The sequence below is a fragment of the Equus caballus genome, chromosome 20 (assembly GCF_041296265.1).
Source record: "Equus caballus isolate H_3958 breed thoroughbred chromosome 20, TB-T2T, whole genome shotgun sequence".
NCBI lineage: Eukaryota > Metazoa > Chordata > Mammalia > Perissodactyla > Equidae > Equus > Equus caballus.
Genome location: NC_091703.1, coordinates 65,616,085 through 65,637,155, shown reverse-complemented (window position 1 = coordinate 65,637,155; position 21,071 = coordinate 65,616,085). Strand labels below are relative to the sequence as shown.

The following is a 21,071-nucleotide window of genomic DNA, read 5'->3' as shown; positions in this document are numbered from 1 at the left end:
TTGCTGTATTTACAGATTGATTCCCATTTCTAGCGAATTCTTTTTAGATTTCCTTAATATAAATTAAATGCAAATAATATGAGTAGTTTAAGAGGAGTTAGTGGTTCTGACCAGTAAGTGGGGTCAGCCTTACTCAGCCTGAAGTTCTTGGTTCATTTACAGAAAAGGAGGGCAACTGCCTATGGCTAGACTGTGTCCTTACAGACATGATGTTAGGACCTGAACCGGTCTCAGACATCTTGAGACCAAGTTGTCAGTGGGACACGTTCCTCCCCTCTCGGCGCGTGCAGCCTCTCCAGCCCCTCTGTCCCTCAGGCAGCACACTGGCCCAACCTGCCGACTCTTCCTTAAACACCACCCACCTTGAACACTCACCCCTGCCGCTCAAGTGAGCTTTCTGCTACTTGTCTCATACTGACATCAGATATCTCAGAAGACTCCAAATCTTTTAGTATTTTGGGTGGTTTTAAAAACAATGCATTTTTATTTAATAAGTTAATTCCTAAAAGAATTTGAGGGCATTTCTATGGCAATTTAAAGTTTTAAAAATGCTTCTCATTATATTTTCTAAATTAAAGCAAATAGCATTATACATCACATCTAAATGTTCTTTGAATGACTTAGGATTATTTTACCTCACCTGAGGGACTGAATTGGCGTGAGTCTAGAATATGGGGCCAGGCAACTGTGACTGGAGGGGACAGTCTGAGAAGGAGGCAGATCCGCCTTCTGGGCAGTGAAGGAGACCAGGCTGCTGAAGGCAGCCCAGTCCAGCAGGCCTGACGCGGCACACAGACGTTATCGCAGGAACTGGTAGCTGGTGCTCACACGCACGTGGTTCCCTGGGAAGGGAGTCACGCAGAGGAACAGGAGGGACAGCACACGCAGACGACACGGCAGGAAGGAACCCAGGGCAGTAACTAAACTGTGTTGTTCTCAATAGGGAGTTGGCTCAGAGAAGAATGCTTACGCATAGTAGGGCTTCCTTTCTCTTCAGAGAGACAATGGCAAGAGTTTGGCAGAGCAGATCTCAGAGATTTTGTGTATGAATAATCAAAACAAGGATCCAGTTATCCCAACTAAAAACCAGCCCAGTCACTGTTCCTGAGATTCAAGGCCAACGCCCTAGTAACAGCAGCTTGAACACTATCAGTTTCCTATTGCTGCATGAGACATCACCACAAACTTAGTGGCTTATAGCAGCACAAGTTTATACCCACAGCTTCCTTGGATCAGGAGTCTGGGCACGGGTCAGTTGGGTCCTCTGCTCAGCGTCTCACTAGGCGGAAATGAAGGTGTCAGCCAGGGCTGGGATCTCATCTGGGACTCAGACTCCTCTTCCAACCTCACTCAGGTGGTTGGCAGAATTCGGCCTTGTGGTTGCAGGACTGAGGCCCTTGTTTTCTTGCTGGCTGTCAGCAGGGAATCATTCTCAGCTCCTGGAAGCTGCCTTCAGGTCCTGGCCAAGGGCAGTCTCACCACATACTGTCTTATTTCTTCAAAGCCAGCAGGAGGATCTTCCCCCAGTTGGCTGCACTGGAGTCTTACACAGGGGACACGACTGCTAGAAGGACTATTCCATCACCTTGGCCATGTCATATCACCTAACTGAGGGAATGACCCTCCATCATGCGCACAGGTCCCTCCACACCGGATGGGGAGGGAATGACACAGTGCACGTACACCAGGAGGAGTGATCCTGGGGGCCATTGTGAAATTCTGCCTACCACAAACACCAAATTATTCAACACTGAGCCAACATTTATTAAATGTTTACTAAATACTCAGCAGTGTGCTGCAGTCGTGGGTACAGAGCTGAATAAATCAAATCAGGAATACCAGAACAGATAAGGAAGCCCACAGACTAATGGAGACAGAATTGAAAATTAATTCTAAAATGAGTTAGTCTGTCTGTAATAGCTAAATGTGGAAATGACACAGAAAAGATAGTCAAAGAGGTGAGGTATAGCTCACAGGTATTTTCTAGGCAGATAGTAAAGAAAAGGGCATTTCAGGCAGAAGGCACACTTATCTGCCATGGTGTGGAGAGACTGAAAAGCCTGTTGGAGAGGCTGTGGGTGGTGGGGCTGGACTGGATGGAGGGCTGTGGACAAGGGGCCCGAACAAATGTCACGGGCCAGACCAGGAGGGACACAGGACTAAGACTTCGTCACGGGCGGGAACCACCGAAAGTATCTGGGAAAGAATATTAATAAATCCAGGACACAGAGGCCAAGTTATTCTACAAATAAAAAAAGATTGACCCCATAAAAATAATAAAAACTTCAGCATAAAGAAGCACACTGAAAAGCATAAGTCTCACAAAAATTGATAGGAAAAAGACCAATATCCAACAGAAAATGAGCAAGAGACAAGAAACAGCAATTAGAAAAATGGCGGAGGGCTGATAAACACAGGGAAACGTGTGTAGTATCACCTATGATCAAGAAAGTGAAGATGAAAATGGTGAAATACCATTTTGGCTATGAAGTTGCTAGGATGACAGCGATACAGAAAACATGCACACACACAATACCAGAACGAAGGACGCCACATCAAAGGCTGAGCAGGTATAAGGCTTTACAGATCATTTCGTTTTCTCTTTATATTTTGTTTTCTAAATTTCCCCAATGAACCTGTATAAATTCTTAAAATAATAACTATTCATTTATTTTAAGAAATAGAGCTTCTAATGCACAACAGCAGTCCTTGCCGAGCCAATTCACCCCTGGAGGCAAGCACTTTCAGTCCTTCTAGTTGGTTCTACCTCCATATTTCGAAGTAATATGCATACCTCGTTGTCCTTGGGCTTATCAACTTTAGCAATTATGTCTTGACTTCCTATTAATATGGAATTGTAGATTCAGCTCTCCAACAGTGCCATTCTCTGCCCACTTCCTCTCCCTCCTCTCCGTACACTGTTATAATTTTAAAAAATGCAATAGACAATGTTTTAACAATTGCTATGATTATGGAATAATTACATACTTTTTGAGTTACCTTCTGAGTCAGGTATGGACTGTAGTTACATATTCTTTCTTGCACAAAGTTTTGTTTTTTCTAGTTAATAGTTTAATAATTGTCTCATTATTTGCATAGTTTTCTATGTATCTGTGATGTTTCCTAAATCCTCCAACATTTGTCAAGTGTTCATAAATAACTTTTCTAATGCTCAAGCACAGTAAACAATAGATCATTTCCATTTCCCTCTCACCCCATCTCTCTCCCACACAGTTCCCACCTCTTACTCTGGTCTGGACGGGCTGTTCTCGGGGCCGCTGCACAGCTGTGTCCTGGAACTTCCCTTTACTGCACCCCTTGTTTGAATCTCTTGCTGCCTAGATCCCATTTATTCTTCCTTTTTTGGTTTATGTTCTCTTTGCTAAAGCACATCCATCAGTTGTTTCCTAAGATGAAGGACATGGGAGCAAAGTTGGTTTTTTCCGCTAGGCCTTGCTGTTCGAAAATGTTTTATTCTATTCTCATACTTGATTGCGTATATCCTATGCTCACACTTGATTGGCAGGCTATACTGAATTCTAAATAAAAGAATTTGCTGTCAAAATTTTGATCAGATCACTTTACTATTTCTTAGTGTTCTGTTGGAAACTTTACTACCATTTGGTTTTTCCTATGTAACTTTTTTTCCTCTTCTTTGGAAACTTTTTGAAGTTCTTTTTATCTCTGATAGTCTGCCATTTCACAATGACTTGGAATCGGTACTGGCCGGCCTCTTTAGTCTGGTAATATATCCTTCGATTCTGCTAAGTGGTCTTGTATTGATTCTTTAATAATTTCCACCCCTCTGTTCCTCTTTCTATCCTTCTGGACTTGTCGGCCGAGGTAGGGACTGCCATGGGGGTGGGGTCATGTAGCTCATATAGAGAAAAGGGGATATAGAGTCTAGGAAGAAAGGACGTGACATAACTGGTCTACTCACAGATAAATATCTTGATGGTCAGTTTCCCACAGGAATTAGAAACCTCTCCAGTTATTCTAAACAGAAAGGTATTTAAGTGCTGAAAATATTTCTGGAAGGGACAGGTGGGCAGACTCAAGTGGACTTCCAGGAATAACTTCAAGAAAAAGATGGCCAAAGCGGCTTATTGTGGGGTGGGGGCTGTCCCCTCTGCCACACTGAGGAAGGGGGGGCACTACAAGTGTCTGTCTGGAACTGCTCAGTACAAGAACACACTGACAGAGAAGCCAGCCAGGAACCAGGAGTCTCGGACGCCACTCCTGCGGTGCCTCTCGACCCCGCAAGGCTAGTGAGCAGACACTGGAGTGCTGCTGCAGGCAGTCTAGCTCTCCACGCTGTGCTGCCAGCCGTAAAGGACGATGGCCCTGCCCCGCACCCTTTCAAACCTCAGCAAGAGCATCTAATGGCAGGACTTAACTCGCACTCAGAACCCCCACCAGAAATGCGGTCTTCAGCATTCTAACCCCTACAGAACAGAAAAGCTCCCCAGGAAATGGGAATAGAGGACAAGGGCAGGTCACTACAACCACAGTACACATGTGCACAGGGCAGCCACGTGTCCACAAGAGGGACGAGGAGCCACTGCAGTGATGGGCACGGCGGGAGGGTCAGGAGGAAGGAGCTGGAAAAGCATCAGGTCTGACGTGAGCCATGCATTGTTTTGTAGAGAAGGGCATTTCACTTATCTAATTTATACCTAGCCTCACTCCACAAAGGACTGGAGAGAAGAGAGAGGAGAGAGGTGCTGGCAGAGAAGGGCAGGCGGCATTCTAGTCAGCGTCACCAATAGAAAGCTGTGAAATAAAGATGTGGGGTGTGTTGTCAGGCTGCAGCGTTTGGACAATGCAGAGGGCGGCGACTCGTGCAAGCAAGGGCTCCGATCCGTCTCAGACAACTCTCAGGAGTGCTGACACTTCCGACCAGAATTAAACGAGAGGATCACTATCAAAATACAACCTCGTGCAAGCTTTTCTAAATATAAGGGATCTACCTGAGCCTCTTAGTGATGAGACAAAACACGAAGCCCTGTGGTAAACCAAGGATGCAAATTTTATGTACCTTTAAATTTGCAGATACCAATTTGAACACAGTGCCCTCCTGCGCTAACAAATACACAATCTTTCAGTCCACTGTCTGGAACATCTCAGTGTATACATTCAGATTTCTCCAAAGGGGCTACTTAAAGACAACCTGCAGACACTCCTGTCTCCTTGTGCGTACTTTTCGGCTCCAGTATTCTCTACTCAGTTCCTTCTGAAAGCTCGTTCTCCACCTCCTTCTCACACTCCGCCACCACCAACCTCTCTCCTGAATCTGTCCACAATTCCTTCTCACCAGCAACAGCTAATCAGGAGTACTGGCGGTTTCAAGGCCTCAGACAAGATTCCACCTGCTAAGACTAAGGTAGAAATACAGGGCCTAAATATATCTAAACCATATTGGAAAAGAATATAGGATGTTACAGAATTTTAAGCAACTTTTACATAAGTAATCTTTATATTCACTAACCAAAGCTATGTAAAAGACATAAAAATAAACTATGGGCTCAAAAGCTCAATCCCTGTGGAAGCATTCTTCAAAGGAGCAGGAACAGACATTTAACATGTTAGGGATTACTTAAACCTTACTTTTACATGTCTGTATTATACTTTATACATTTTACACTTCTATATTGTATACTCCCGTGGAACTATTCTCAACTAGTTTCTTCAGGTGGTGGCGGTGTGGACAAGTCATATTTGTGTCTGCCCAAAATCCTCTTGACACTGTCTTTGCATCAGATAGTCACCCCATGTGGAGCCTGTCTTACCCACACTGAGTGGAATTTGGTAAAAGTACACCTCCCAGCCTCCACGAAGATGCAGACTTCTGACTTTTAGTGTCCACCCATGCAAGGCAAGGATGCAGAAATGGGTCAGCAGAGGGGAAAGGAAAGCTACTGGGACTTGACTTTGCCTGTGTGGGTGGCAGCAGCCTCAGGCGTCTGGTGGTGGTGGTGGTGGCGGTGGCGGCTCCTGCCTACAGAGGTGCAGCTGACCCTGACTTCTGGCAGCAGCTCCCTTCTCTGGCCAGCACTGCGGTGCAGTTCTGGAGCCCGGTCTTCGAGGCTCAGCCTGTTCTGCTAGCCCTTCCAAAGAGTCTGCATTTAGTACCTCCCTCTCTACATAAATTAGCTCAGCAGTTCTTGGAAGGATGTGGACCCAGGACCCTGGGGGTCCCCGAGACCCTTTCAGGGGGTCTGTGAGATCCTCCCTTTTCTGACTACACAGCTGTGTGAAGCTAGCTTTTCTTCATTATACCTCAATCAAAATATCATAACAGACTGAATGAAGATGATACGAGATTACAGCTGCCTTCTACTAAGTTAGACATTAAAGAGCATTCAAAAATACAAAACACTGCCCTCTTCGTAATTATTTTGTTTTGGAAAAGTTATTTTAGTGTATTTGTTCAAAAACATGTTATTTTATGTTAATACATAATTGTTTATTATTGGGTTATTTTTAAATGATTTAAACATTTTAAAGATTTCTCAGTTTTCAATTCTAATATAATAGGTATTGACACACATAACACACACAAACAAAACTTCTTTGGGGTCCTAAACAATTTAGGGACCCCAAAAGATATTGAGTATAAAAGGGCCCCGAGACCAAAAAGTTTAATAGCCACTGAAATAGGGTAGATTCTGTCATCTTTATTTAAAAACCTTGAGTAACAGAGAAGGCTACATTTTCCTTTAATTCCCCACCCAGATTTGGGTGATTAGAAGAGGGAAATTGGTTTAGAGAAAATATTTGGAATTGCCTGCCCTAAGGAGAAGGAAAAGAAAGAGAGGGAGACGCAAAAGCAGCACATTAGGCCTCAGGCCGAGTCAGCAGGGTGAGAAAATGAGGCACCTATTTCTACAGTGAAAGATCTAAGGGGAAGAGTCAGAACAAGGTGCCCACAAAGAACTGACACAGAGTACTTACCAATCATAAATATCCTTCAATATCCACACACACCCTCATATGCATGGATTACACACCAACCTTTATAATTCATTCATAGCAGCCAGGCCCGGCTCAGGCAAATCAGGGGCAGCTTTAGCTCCAGTGTTCGTGCAGAGGGATGCACCAAAAATGTTCTTCTCGGGCCAGGAATGGCTTGAGCAACCTTAATTATATCACTCTGCTTACTCCACATCTTCTTAGTCAATGTCTAGGGAGGCTGATCTATGGCAAGGTCAGAACACGTATGATCACAGAATGAGTATTTAACTTGATTAATAAATATCTCAGAGTCAGTTTATTTTCTGCTGAGAAAGATTCACCCTGAGCTACCACCTGTTGCCAGTCTTCCTCTATTTCGTATGTGGCTCGCCACCACAGCATGGTCACTGATAGGTGAGTGGTGTAGGTCCACACCTGGGAACTGAACCTGGGCCACCAAAGTGGAGGACACTGACCTTAACCACTAGGCCACTGGGCCTGGCCCACACAAGGTCAGTTTAGATTTAAAAAGGTGAAAACACAGGTCTCTGAAGAGTCCTCTAGTATCAAAAACCCAGAAAGTGACAGTCTCATCAAACTTAGGAAGGCCCCTTTGGTTGGTTGAGGCAAAGGACAGTCCCTTGCAATGCATTTAGGCTTCAGTCGGCTGTCCTTTGGAACTGTTCTCACGTGCAAATCAAACCCACCAGACTTTATGCCAGGATGGCAAGGGTTTGCTTTAATCCAACACCAAACACCCAAAGCCTAGCAGAACACCTGGCACGTAGCAGACAAATAATCACTGATTAAATGAAAGAATCAACTGAATGCATGAACAAACCTGCCAGGCGCTCTTCATTTTACTTTCCTTCTAACTGATCAATAAGTGTTGGCTGACTAACAGCCTGCAGCCATTCTTATCCTATACTTATAAAAACTACTGTTCTGTTCTGAAATTATCTTTAAAATTGCTGATATATCATTAATTATTACTATTACCAAGTCTGTTCATTATAAACCATTCTATTCATCGAAAGAACATGTGTTATTTACTAGCAGAACGTGGCTTAGGTTTGTTCTTACAAGTTTAATAATATGTAATGTTATATTTTGACTCATGGTAGGTCATAGCAACTGACACCAAAGCAAGGAAAAAATGCTGAGCATAATTCAATTCCAGCAAAATGCCTAATATGAACAAGGTTCCATGGTGCGAGCCTTGTACATAAAAGCTCAACCTATAATTTCCCAGAAATCCCCAAGCAATGGAAAATTAAACTATTTAAACTATGATTACACTAGAAAAACCCACAAGTTTTGTGTGACATTTTCTGACAATTTATCTATAAGTTGTTCTTTTTAAAACTATCCATATTAGTTTCAGTTCTGAGAAACAAATGCTAAGATGGGATTAAATGTAGAAAAGATTTACTGGGGAGACATCTGTGAACTACAGAGGGGAGGAGCAGGCAGAGCCTGACCCCTGTGAAGGGAGAGGGAAGGAGAGGAGGACTGGGGAGACATTTGTGAATCCCAGAGGGGAGGAGCAGGCAGAGCCTGACCCCTGTGAAGGGAGAGGGAAGGAGAGGAGGACTGGGCAGGAAGAGCCTCGGACAGCAGCACAGTCCTAAGAAAACTCCGGGCAGGCTAATGAGGAGTCCTTGAGCCAAGGTCGTCCAGCAGGGGAGTGGGCCATCAGACTGCTTCACTGCAGCCCCGTCATACCCACTCATTGGCTAGGAACAGCCTGGGGAAGTGTGGCCTCGGCAGGAACATGGTGGTGGATCCCACGGGGCAGCAGCTGCGTCTCCGTCAACTCTACTTCCTGCAGATGTGAGTTACGCGTTCCATTGCTGCCGTATCATCTTTTCTAAGTCTTCAGGGTTTTGATGGACATAAGACCAAGTATGTTTTCATTCCACCAACTTTTACCTATATATTTGATAGCTGTCATGAATCACGTTACTATTGACAGAGGTTAAAGATTCTATTATCTTAACACAACACTTCAGTTATTATATATTTTATGTTAGCTTCTGAAATATGTAAGTTGTCCTTATCACATATCATGATGATCAATGTGGAACACAAGCAAAGCTATACAGTACAAAATAACACAATATTTCTGGACTGTTAACTTACTAAAAATCTTCAATAATTTGGGCAATTGAAGGCTGACTAAATTATAGAGTATTTCTAAAGGAATGTGGTTATTACTTAGCAGCACACACAGTAACTGCAATTAAAAGAACACATGTTGACTGAGAGACAACTGGGATCAAGACTGAATGACTAGTCCCAATTACCATACTCTTTTGTGTGTATCTGGGGAAAATACACTTTTTTAAAAAGCTTCTTCTCTTAAATAAGTCTCCGTACAATCTTCTCAAATAATACTGCACCTACAGTTCACATCACATAGTATCAGCCCACTGCATTCTTTCTTCTACGGGCTTTGCAAACCCTCTCTAAGTAATTTTAGTGTCCTGGGGGCTGAAGGCTCGGTCTTTGTGACTGAGGCCACAGGACAGCGAAAGACGCCTTGGGGAGCCCAGTAGTTTCCATCCTTCCTTCATTCCACATCTGTCAACTGGACTTGACTTTTTCTGACCCAGTTGTCCGAAGGACACACGGTAGGAGCTTCTGAGTCAATCAAAACTGACTGAGCTGGTCCATTCCATCGCTGCTTTTCTCCTATTTGCCCTCTGTACCTGAATTTCATGTTTCACAAACTAATGTCTATTTCACCTCAGTTCACTCATGCATATAATCACTAACTTTCCAACTAAAGATTTTTAACATTATATTCATATAAGACAATTTCAATTTTAGTATTTCAAATTTCAGTTTCTTAATCTTTTCCCCCAGGAAGTGTGGAGACTTGGATAAATACATTTATGGTTTAAAGCTAGCTACCGCTTACTGAGAAGTATGTGCTATGCACTGCTCCAAGCGGTTCACAGGTATTTACTCATTTAATCGTCTCAACTGCCCTATCAGGTGGAATGAGCATCATCTCCAATTTACACATAAAGATAGTGAAGAACAGAGAAGATAAATAACCTATCCAAGGTAACACAGCTAGTAAGCAGTACAGCCAGGATTTGGACGCAAGTCATCTGGCTCCAAGTTAAAGACTTTCTGATGTTACTGTCGTCTCCTCAAACTATAATGCACCACTCAATCCGCATTTAAAAAGCCACTATTACCTAGCACATGGCAATGCAATCAATAAAAAACTTATTTTATTCACATTTGCATTTTATAAGCAACTGATTTAACTGAAATATGAAGGAAAAGTTTGCTTTTCTCATCACTTATATACCTCAATACATTTAAATTAATGTGCTAATGTATATTTTCCCTTTCCTAATTTATAGCAGCATATTTTCTTCCAAAGCCATCATATATATTTTTAAACACATTATAGAAATTAGATGACTTAAAGGATATACAAAAATAAAGTAATCAGTTAATTCAGATGTGCATATTCAGAAACAGATAGTGAAGGTAAAGAATACATGGCTTAAAAATCAATGCAGCGTCCTTTTCGTTCCCAATCTCCATAGCGGGTAGGTTCCGGGCCCCTGGGTCCACCTTTTTCTTTGGTAACAGGATTAACATCATCTGGAAATTCTAAAGAAAGAAGATGTGAACACAGCAGTCAACAGAGGCTGGAAAAGCATCGTGGGCAATTCTGAAGACAGTTGGCAGAGTTATAGTTAGCCGGCTAGGTGGCACAAACTAGCCTACTATGCAGTCTTAACATGAACCGTAGCTGTGGCTCTTTTTCCTGAGTTTGACAAATCACTTTAGGATACAATTCTATATTCAATCTACTTTACTCCTCACATTAGTGACTTAGAATTCTCAGAGCGCTCTCAGGCTCCGATTTGGGGAGCGCTTGCAGATGTGCTGCTGGATTAAAACGGAAGGGAAGGGGTGCAGAAAACACAGAATTCAGATCCACAGGGTGTGGAAGGTTTTGAATGATGCTGACTTTGACTCAACGCTTCAGTTTCCTTACCAGTAAAATGCCTTATTGTCCTGAGAACTAAACAGGGTGACGCATGTCAAGGGCTGGCACAGTGCCAGGGACACAATTTCAGCTGTGAGTACTGCTCCTTATCATAGAGTTCAGGTTTCAGCAGCTGGTTAGCTGGTACCGCCTCTTATGGACATAACAGCAGACATTATTGTTAATACTGTGTGCTTACAATAGGAATACCCATAATGAGTCAGGCCCAATTCTGAGCACTTTATACATATTAACTCAACTAACCCTCATAATAATCTTACGGGACAGGATAAAGGGCTTTACCTGTTCCTACTATGAATAAACTCACCCTTACCCTCCTCCTCATTCCGTTTTCTGAAGAACTCCTTGCTCTGACTTCCTCTGGGAGCCTCTCTAAGGGAAGCTATTCTTTCTCCCGTGTCTCTGGGGTTCACCTGGTGTCTTAGTCAGCTCAGGCTACCATAAACGCCATAGACTGGGTTGCTTAAACAACAGAAACTTATGTTCTCACAGTGCTGGAGGCTGGAAGTCTGAGATCAGGTGCCAGCACGGCTGGGTTCTGCCGGGGGCTCTCTTCCTGGCTGCAGACGGCCCCTTCTCACTGTGTGCTCACACGGCAGACAGCGAGCGAGCAAGCTCTCTGGCATCTCTTCCTATAAGGGCACTAATTCCACCCTGGGGGCCCCACCCTCATGACCTCATTTAACCCTACTTACCTCCTGAAGGCCCATCTCCACACACCATTGCACTGAGGCTAAAGCTTCAACATGTGTTTTCGGGGGACACAATTCAGTCCATAGCACCGGGAAGAAAGAGGTCAAGATGTCCCTGTCCCTGCTGCTACTTCCAGCCTCTCATTCTACCATCAAACCTCCACAGCTGCCCTCTTTCGGATTCCATGCCACCAACGTGCCCAATGCTTTCCTCCAGTCTTGTAATAAACTCAGAGTCTTCTACCTTCTTGGATGGATCAATACTTGGTTCACAGTCGCATCTCTCTCCCCCCATCATCCTTAATATCAATATCCACACTGAGGAACCATTGCATATTGGGGCCCCAGGGTCCCCAATCTTCTTGTGTAGTGACCTTGCTCTCCAATTCTGCCAGCCGCTTGGACTTTATCATCTTCTGAATATGCTCCTTTTCCAAATCCCACACTCCAGGCTCTCTTCTTTCTGACCACAGCCTCCTATCTTCCCGTCTCTCTTCTTCCTCATGTTTAACCTAATTTTCACTCTCATTATGAGATAGTTTGTTGTAACTTTATTCTCCTCACCACCACCATGGCTCATGCTCTGAGTCCCATTCCAGTCCCAAGGCAATAGTTTTCTAACTCATCTCTGTTTTCCAACTCTCACGGCTTGAGCCTAACCACCACAGAAGGCTGAATTAATCTTTCCACAACAGAATCCCTCCTCCACATTACACTAGGTGAAAGACGCCAGACACAAAACACTACGTGCTGTATGAATCCTGATATATAAGGTCTTAGAAAAGGCAAAACTACAGTGATGGAGAACAGATCAGTGGTAGCCAGGGGGATGGAGGAAGGAGACTAAGTGTAAAGAGGCACAAAGGACCCCGGGGATGGAACTGTTTCATACTTTGTGTTGGTCACACGACTGTAAACCTTTAAAATTCACTCAACTGTTAAAATGGGTGAATTTTATTATATGCAGATTATACTTTAGTAGAACTGAATCAAACAATCTCAGTCCGACAGCATTCAGCGCTCTCCTCACTGTCCACTGCATGAAGCCCACATGCTACCTTGCACTCAGGCCCCCCCAGATCTGAGCCAAATCCCTCTTCCTGGCCTTATGTTCCACTGGTCCACTATGGACACCTCATGTCGCAGCCAGAGAGGCCCATTAGCTGCATATTGCATGTGTCATGTTCCTCAGCCTTGTTGACCGTACCTCTCTTTTTTGAAACATCCCCATCTCTCCTTATCTACTTAGCACAATTTTATTGTTCCTTTAAACCGCAGCTCAAATGTTAACACTTCTTTCTTTCTCTGATCTTTTTCTGTGTCTCTTTCATGCCAGTTATCACATGAGGTCCCGTTCATAGTCATTTATGTATCTCATTTTCCGTTCTTATTCATCTTTGCATCAAGCAGCATACCTGACTGCAAACAATCTTCCTTTAACACCTTAATAACAAAATCTAATCTCTGCAAAGAGGTGACCTATAAATTTTTCTTAGAACAAAGTATGTACTAGAGGCAGGGAGACAGAACTAGAACGAAGGAAAAAGGAAGCAGACAGACAGACTTGTTCAGAGACCAACAGAACTAAAGAGCATGAATTTGGGCTTTACTGGTAGAACGGACACAAGGAGAAGAATCCGAGAGATGTTAAGAACGTAGCATCAACAAGACTTGGTTAGTGACTAGATACAGGAGACAAGAAGAGGCAGCCCAGATCTCAGGCCTGGGTGACTGGCAGATGGGGTAGACTGGAAATCCAGAAAGAGGAGGCCTGGGGTGAGCCTGCTGGGAGGGAACAATGGGTAGAGGATGAGTTTAGTTTTAAACGTATTAATTTTGAGATACATTTGAAATATGCAAACAAAGATGTACAGAAGGCAGTTGGCGATAGGAGAAGCTCCAGGAGAGAGGTCTGACGTAGTACACATGTGTGAACCAGCAACACAGACATGGTATTTAGACCACCTTAAGACGACATGAGCTCTCCCTGGGGGTGCTGTGGGAGCTAAGGACAGAGGTCTGCCAAATACCTACTTTTAGGGGTTGGGCAGAGGCAAAAAGGCTTAAAAAAGAGCCCAAGAAGAAGTGGTTGAAGAAAAAGGATGAGAAACTGGTGAAAATGCAACCTGAACCAAGACAGGAGATTTTGAGAAGCAGTGGTCAGCACTGTCAAAGGTTGTAGACAGTTCAAATAAAATAAGGGTTGAAGAGCATCTGCTGGATTTGGTGATGTTTGCCACACCAGTTTCTAAGAGATGTTATGTTCCGCATAAACTTCAGTGACTCAAAATTAAGGTGAATGCCTAGCATTGTGTCAAATAGCTGATTACCCATTAAAATGTGCTTTCTTTTTTCTTTATTGTGGAAAATATATCTAACATAATATTTATCATTTTAACCATTTGCACGTGTGCAATTCAGTGGCATTAAATATATCCACAATGCTGTGTAACCATCACACTATCTATACCCAAACGCCCATCATCCCCATATAAACTCTGTGCCTGTTAAGCAGAAACCCCTGTGCCCCTCCCCTTCTCCCCTGAAAACCTTCATTCTACCTTCTGTCTTTTGGAATTTGCTCACTCTAGGTACCTAACATAAGTGGAATTATATAATATTTGTCCTTCTGTGTCTGGCTTATTTCACTAAGCATAATGTTTTCAAACTCCATCCATGTTGCAGCATATATCAAAACATCATTCCTTTCTGACTGAATAGTATTCCACTGTATGTATATACAACATTTTGTTTATCCACTCATCCATTGATGGACACCTACGTTGTTTCCACCTTTTGGCTATTGTGAATAAAGCTGCTATGAACACCGGTGTGCAGAAACCTGTTCAAGTCCCTGCCTTCAGTTCTTTTAGATACATTCGAGGAGCGGAATTGCTGGGTCACATGGTAATCCTATGTTTGACTTTCTGAGAAATCGCCAAACTGTTTTTCATAGCAGCTGCATCATTTTACATCTCCACCAGAAATGCACTAGAGTTCCAATTTCTCCACATTGTTGCCAACACTTGTTATTTTTCTAGTTTTTCATAAATTATAACCATCCTAATAGGTTGGCCTAATGGAGTGGCCTCTCATTGTTTTTTTTCCTAAAAGATTTTCCACCAGAACTTCAAACTCAACAGCAACTTTTTTTTTTAAGTATGCTTTTTTTTTGGTGAGGAAGAGCAGCCCTGAGCTAACACCTGTTGCCAATCGTCCTCTTTATTTTTTTCCTCCCCAAAGCCCCAGTACATAGTTATATATCTCAGCTGTAGGTTGTGCTAGTTCTTCTACGTGGGATGCCACCACAGCATGGCCTGATGAGTGGTGTGTAGGTCTGCACCCAGGCTCTGAACGGGTGAATCCCAGGACGCTGAAGCAGAGCACACAAACTTAACCACTTGGCCATGGGCCAGGCCCCTCACTGTGGTTTTGACTTGTATTTCCCTAATGTTCAGTGATGCTGAGCATCTTTTCATGTGCTTTTTAGTCATCTGTATCTCTTCTTTGGAGAAATGTCTATTCAAATCCTTTGCCCATTTTTGAACTAGACTGGGTTTTTTCGTTGTTGTTGAGTTATAGGAGTTCTTTATATATTCTGAATATTAATCCTTTGTCAGGTATATGATTTGTGAATATTTTTTTCCATTCTGTAGGTTGTCTTTTCACTTTCTTGCTAATATCCTTTGACGAACAAAAGTTCTTAATTTTAATGATGCCCGATTTACCTATTTTTGCATTTGTTGCCAATGCTTTTGGTGTCACAGCCATGAAAGCACTGTTAAATCCAATGTTATGAAGATTTTCCCCAATGTTTTCTTCTAAGAGTTTTACAGTTTTACTTCTTAAATTTAGGCTTTGATAAATTTTGAGTTAATTTTATATACGGTATAAGGTAAGGGTCCAACTTCATTCTTCTGCATATGGATCTCCAGCTTTCCTGGCAGCACTTATTGAAAAAACTGTCCCTTCCCCACTGAATGGGCCAGCACCCTTGCTGAAAACCAACTGACCATATATGTGAGAGTTTATTTCTGGGATTGCCACTTTCCTTTTGTGTGATGTCTTAAGGAAATATTTCCCCTCAGATTTTTGAGCTTAGCTCAAACCATTGAAGAATAATTTACCTTTAGATTACGACAACTTTTTAAAAGTCTCCTTCATCTTGGTTGACTGATCTGGTTATTAGGTTTGGCTTGGTAAAGTGCTATAAACTGAAATATTTAACTGAATGAGCAAACAACAAAAGCCTTTATATTCTACAAAAAGCTCCAGACAGAGGTCCCGTGTCCTCTCCTGACATCTTCTTGCCTGGGATGCATGGACAGGTGAACTCTCACACGAGCGGAAGATCAGACAAGAAGCTAGCCTTGCCAAGGTCTGAGAGGTACGTTGACATTTATGCTAACATGTTATTTTTATTTTTTTTAAAGATTTTATTTTTCCTTTTTCTCCCCAAAGTCTCCCAGTACATAGCTGTGCATTTTTAGTTGTGGGTCCTTCTAATTGTGGCATGTGGGACACTGCCTCAGCATGGCTTGATGAGCAGTGCCATGTCCGTACCCAGGATGCGAACAGGTGAAACCTTGGGCCGCCAAAGTGAAGCACGTGAACTCAACCACTCGGCCACGGGGCTGGCCCCTAACATGTTATTTTTTGAATAGATAATACTTGTACACGTTCCACAATTCAAAGGTACAAAAGGGTATAAAATGAAAATAAAGTAGTACTTTAAAAACCAGAGCTTTAAGGTATGAGCCGAATTTTTATGTACTGAATAGAAAATAATGTTTAGTTTATCACCCACCTGCCTCAAAAAACCTCTTTATCTCCAAACTTCCTCTTCTGTTTCCCCAACCATGTGGTCACAGTGAGAACAACCACCTTAATGTGTGACCGCCCCCGCTGGCCACTTTGCATGACTTGGCTGTGGACACCTGATCTGAGTTTGCCCATGAGCTCTCCTCTTAGGGAATTTGGAATTAGGACTAAGAAATTCTAGTCTCAGTCTGGCGGCTCTCATGCACTGAACAGCTGCTAGGAGCAGTTACTCTCTGCCCAGTGGACTGAGAAGGGCGTCTGGAGACAGAAAACAAGGCAGAGCACGACCAGAGAAGAGATCAGGAGGAAGAACATCCTGGTTTCCATATGGTGTTTGGTCCCAAGGTCCCAGGCTTCTCCAAGTCCTGACAGCATCACTGCCCTGGGGAGCCTCATCTGCACCCTCTATCCTAGTAACAACCTGCCACACTTTCTGCTTAAGTTCGTTCAAGTGGGTTTCTGTCATCTGCATCAAAGTATGTCCCAATTCATGTACTTAGTTATATGAATAATGGGGTATAATAAACAAAACAATGAAACGCAACCAACCACTGTCAGGGGCTTGGACATCCTTTTTTTTAACTCACACATATTGATAGTCAATACAGTAATTTTATTCATTGTTGAAATTTGCTTTATTACTGTTAATAAAGAATTACAAGCAACACAGGTTTCTTTGCTCTCATTTTTTTCCTCAATAACTACAACACTTTCTTTGATACTCCCAAAATTAAGAGAGGAGCTTTACTATACTCACTTGTCAGTGGTTCTTTCTCTAAATGGGAATCTTCTGGTGCATCAAAACGACCTTCTGGTAACTTGGGCTTCTTAAGGGATTGCTTGACAGGTTCAGACTTTCCTCCTTGAGAAGAACTCGTTTTCCTCAAAGAATGACACAGAAGGGGTGATCCTAGCAGAGGGGATAGTGGAAAAATAGGAGGTGTTCGTTTATTCTACTTAAAAATTTTAATTGTTTTTAGTTTATACATTCACATTTATCAAAGTTCAAAAAGTACAAAAGGATGTACAGAGAAGATTCTTCCCTCTGCCCCTATCCTCAATGTACACGGTAAGGGAGACTCGAGGAGCAGGCAGAATTAAGGTTGCTAATCAGATGACCTTAAACTACAGAGATTTTCTTGGACTATCTGGGTGGGTGCAACATAATCACAAGGATCCTTGAAAGAGGAAAAGAGAATTGGAAGAGAGAACCAGAGAGATGGCAGTGGGAGACGACCTGACCCACACTGCTGGCTTAGCGGATGGAGGGCAGGGGCCACGAGCCAGGAAACGTGGGCAGCCTCTGGAAGCTGGGAAAGGAGGAAACAGATTCTCCCCTAGAGCTTCTGGAAGGAACGCAGCCCTGACACCTTGATTTCAGCCTAGTGAGACCCATTTCAGACTTCTGACCTCCAGACTGTACGTCGTTTTCAGCCACTAAGTTTATGGTAATTCGTTACAGCAGCAACAGGAAACGAACACTTACTAGCTGTCTGACTTTGGTCGAGTTACTGACCCCTTCTGCATCCGCTTCCCCTCCTCCACACTGAAGATAACAGTACCTATCTCCTGAGATCACTACATAGATTAAACAGGACAATTCATGCAAAGCACTCAGCACAGTAACAGATTTTACCAATTATTATCACTATAGAATCATCTGGAAGCTCTTGATAGCATTACATATCATCAGAACATTCTTTCATGACATGTATTTTATTTCCATTCTAGCCATCACTAGATCATGCTGCTCTCTGCTTTAAAAGTTATACACACATACACAGTAAGGGAAGAAAATAATAAAATAAATAAAAGACATAAAACGGAGAAGATCAACAAAACCAAAAGCTGGTTCTCTCAAAAGACTAAAACTACCGTGAAGTCTTTGATAAAGTTAATATAAAAAAACAAGAGAAAGCAAAATAAATATGAGGAAAAGAGAGTATATAATTATAGAGAGAGCAAAAATTAACAAAACACCAAAAAACCAGGAACTTTATGCCTATATACTGAAAGTACACAAAATGAACAATTTTCTAGAAAAATTTAACTTATCAAAACTGTCTTAAGAGAAAACCTGATAAATACTATAATAACTATTACAGAAATTACACCAGTAATTTAAAATCTTCCCTCAAAGAAAAGAAGTCTAGATAGTTTTACAGGCAAGTTGTAGCAAACACTCAAGGAATGGGTGATTTGCATCTTCAACAAAATCTAACAAAGAGGAGGAAGGGAGAGAAGACTTGAATTCATTGTATGCGGCTAGAATAACTTTAATTCCAAAACCAGAAAAGGAAATTGCAAGAGAGGAAAATATAGACCAATTTCTAAACAAAACCTTAGCATACCAAATCCAACATTACATTAAAAAATATAATTATCATGATCAGTCTGAATATTTTCTAAGAAGACAAGTGATTCAGCATTAGAAAAATCTATAATTTACCAACTCACCAGGTTAAAGACAAAAAATATGATCACCCCAAGAAGATGAAGAAAAATGAATTCAGTAAATTTCAAGATTTATTCAGTCTTAAACAATAGACTAATACACAAGAAAAAAACTCCCCCAAACCCTTCTACAAATAGCAGGGGACCTCGGTGACCTAATAAGGTGCACATCCACAGCTAATAGGACACCTGATGAAATGGGAACGCGTTCCGTTTAGAATCACCAAGGACATAAGTATGCCTGCTGTCACCACTTCTAGTCAGCGTGGCACTGCACAGCTGAGCAAGGACAGAAAAACAAGAGAAAGGAAAGAGACAGAAAATTCGGAAAGGGGGAAACTAGATTTTTATTCTTTGAGGTAATATGAGTGTCCACCTAACAACTCCCTCAAATATGCAAATAAATTAAATCAATAAAGTAATTTAGCTGAGTCACTGGATAAAAAATCAATCAATAAATCAACTGTGTTTCTATAGCTAGGCAGCAATCAGAAAGTGATAATAAAAAAAAAAAATATCAAGCAGTATCAGTCAAATCCCAACAGGAATTTTTAAGAATTTGACATGAAAATCGGATACCCAAGAACAGCGAAGACGCTAGTGAAAGGCAAGACGGGAGGACTTCCTGCGCTGGATCAAGATTTACTACAAAGGTATGGCCGTTAGGACAGGCGGTCCAGCCCAGGCACAGACAGATCCATGGAACCGAAAAGAGAGCCGAACCAGCCCCGCAGACGCGTGGGCAGCCCCGACTCCTGCCGGCTGGCGGGGCACCGGGGGGAGACCGCCGACACCCGGCGGTTGTCACGGGCAGAAAGCGAACCCGGTTTCGTGCCTCGCACCCCATTCCTGGTGGAACAAGGGCTCCAGCGTCCGGAGGAGAAAGCAGGGGACGCCTCCTCCGAGCAGACCGCAGGCAGCGGCGAGAACAGCAGGACCGAGGCCGGACCGCCGCGCAACGACGCCGCTCTGCGCCTCGAGAGCCGCGCGGCCCCGCGACGCCGACCCTGCCGGGGGCTCTCCTAAGACGCCTGCCGGGCCACGAGCGCAGCCCGCAAACCCAACTCCACCCCGCCGCTCACCCCGCCAGGAGGCTGAGCGCTCACACACACGTAAGGAACGCGAACAAGACAAGCCCACGACAAAGACGAGGAGATTTCACGACAAAGGCCTGCAGATGTTGGGCAGGATGTTTAACTTCTGTATCGAGACAAACGCAGAATCGCAGAGACGCCAGGTCAGCACGCGCCTGCGAGCAGGAGCCACGCTCCCGGGGCTCGTCCCCTCGGCCCCCGCGGCACGCGGCCCGGGGAGCAGGCAGGAGGGCGGCCCCGGACAGCCGCGCGCCCCCGCACCTCAGGGCGGCGCCCCCGGGCGGGGCGAGCGGCCGCGGAAGACCCCAGCGAGGCCTCCCGTGAAGGCCCGACGCTCGCGCGCCCGCGGCTCCGGCCTGCGGAGGGGGCGGCGGGACGAACACAGCAGTCCAAGGCGCCTGCCGGGGACTGGGACGAGGCAGCACGCCGGCGAGCGCCAGGCCGGGCGCGGGCGCGGCGCGGAGGGAAGCGCGGGGACCGCCGGCCCGCGCCGCGGCTTCGGTCGGCAGCGCGCAGTGAGACGCGCCCGGCAGAGCGGCGGCTCGGGGCGGCCTTCGCACCACGCACGCTCCGCAGGAGGACCCCGCCCCTCCCGTCTCCGGCCGGGACGGAGCAGTTTCTTCCCGATGTGAACGCGCCAGTGACCCCACGACCCACTCCCTCGTTTACTGGTGCTGAACTCGCAGCTCCCGCAGACGCCGGAACGTCTGCGCCGAGCCTCAGGCCGGAGTGCGCCGGACAGGAAAGGCCTCGGGACCCTCGGCTCGGTCCCCGCGAGATCCGGCGGCCAGGCGCCTGCCCGAGAGGAGAAACGCGACACACGCGGCTCTCCCGCGGGAGGCAGCGCCTCGGCCTTGGCGACCCCGCCCGCAACCTGGGCACCGGGGCCAGGCGCCTTACTTGCCGCTCTCCACGCCGCGGCAGGGACGCAGCCGAGTAACCGGGACAACCCAACTGAGGCCATGGCGCCGACGCACGCGCACTGTGCACTGTCCAGCCCGGAAGGGTATCCCGGGC

General features: G+C 44.4%; 1 protein-coding gene across 1 annotated transcript; it reads right to left on the bottom strand.

Annotated features, from left to right (window-relative positions):
* Window positions 1-6,657: 6,657 nt before the first annotated feature.
* SDHAF4 (succinate dehydrogenase complex assembly factor 4) lies at window positions 6,658-21,033 on the bottom strand. Its single transcript, XM_070245775.1, has 3 exons — window positions 20,724-21,033; window positions 17,264-17,416; window positions 6,658-10,590 (listed from the first exon to the last, which is right to left on the bottom strand). The coding sequence occupies exons 1-3, from the start codon at window positions 21,016-21,018 to the stop codon at window positions 10,481-10,483; spliced, it is 558 nt and encodes a 185-aa protein (XP_070101876.1). The 5' UTR covers window positions 21,019-21,033; the 3' UTR covers window positions 6,658-10,480.
* Between the last annotated feature and the right edge of the window lie 38 nt (window positions 21,034-21,071).

Coding starts and splice junctions, on each gene's coding strand:
- SDHAF4 (XM_070245775.1), bottom strand. CDS start 21,018: ATGGCCTCAGTTGGGTTGTCCCGGTTACTCGGCTGCGTCCCTGCCGCG. Junction 17,417..20,723: donor GAGCTGCGAGTTCAGCACCA/GTAAACGAGGGA, acceptor CCCCTCTGCTAG/GATCACCCCTTCTGTGTCAT. Junction 10,591..17,263: donor AGAGAAAGAACCACTGACAA/GTGAGTATAGTA, acceptor TTCTTTCTTTAG/AATTTCCAGATGATGTTAAT.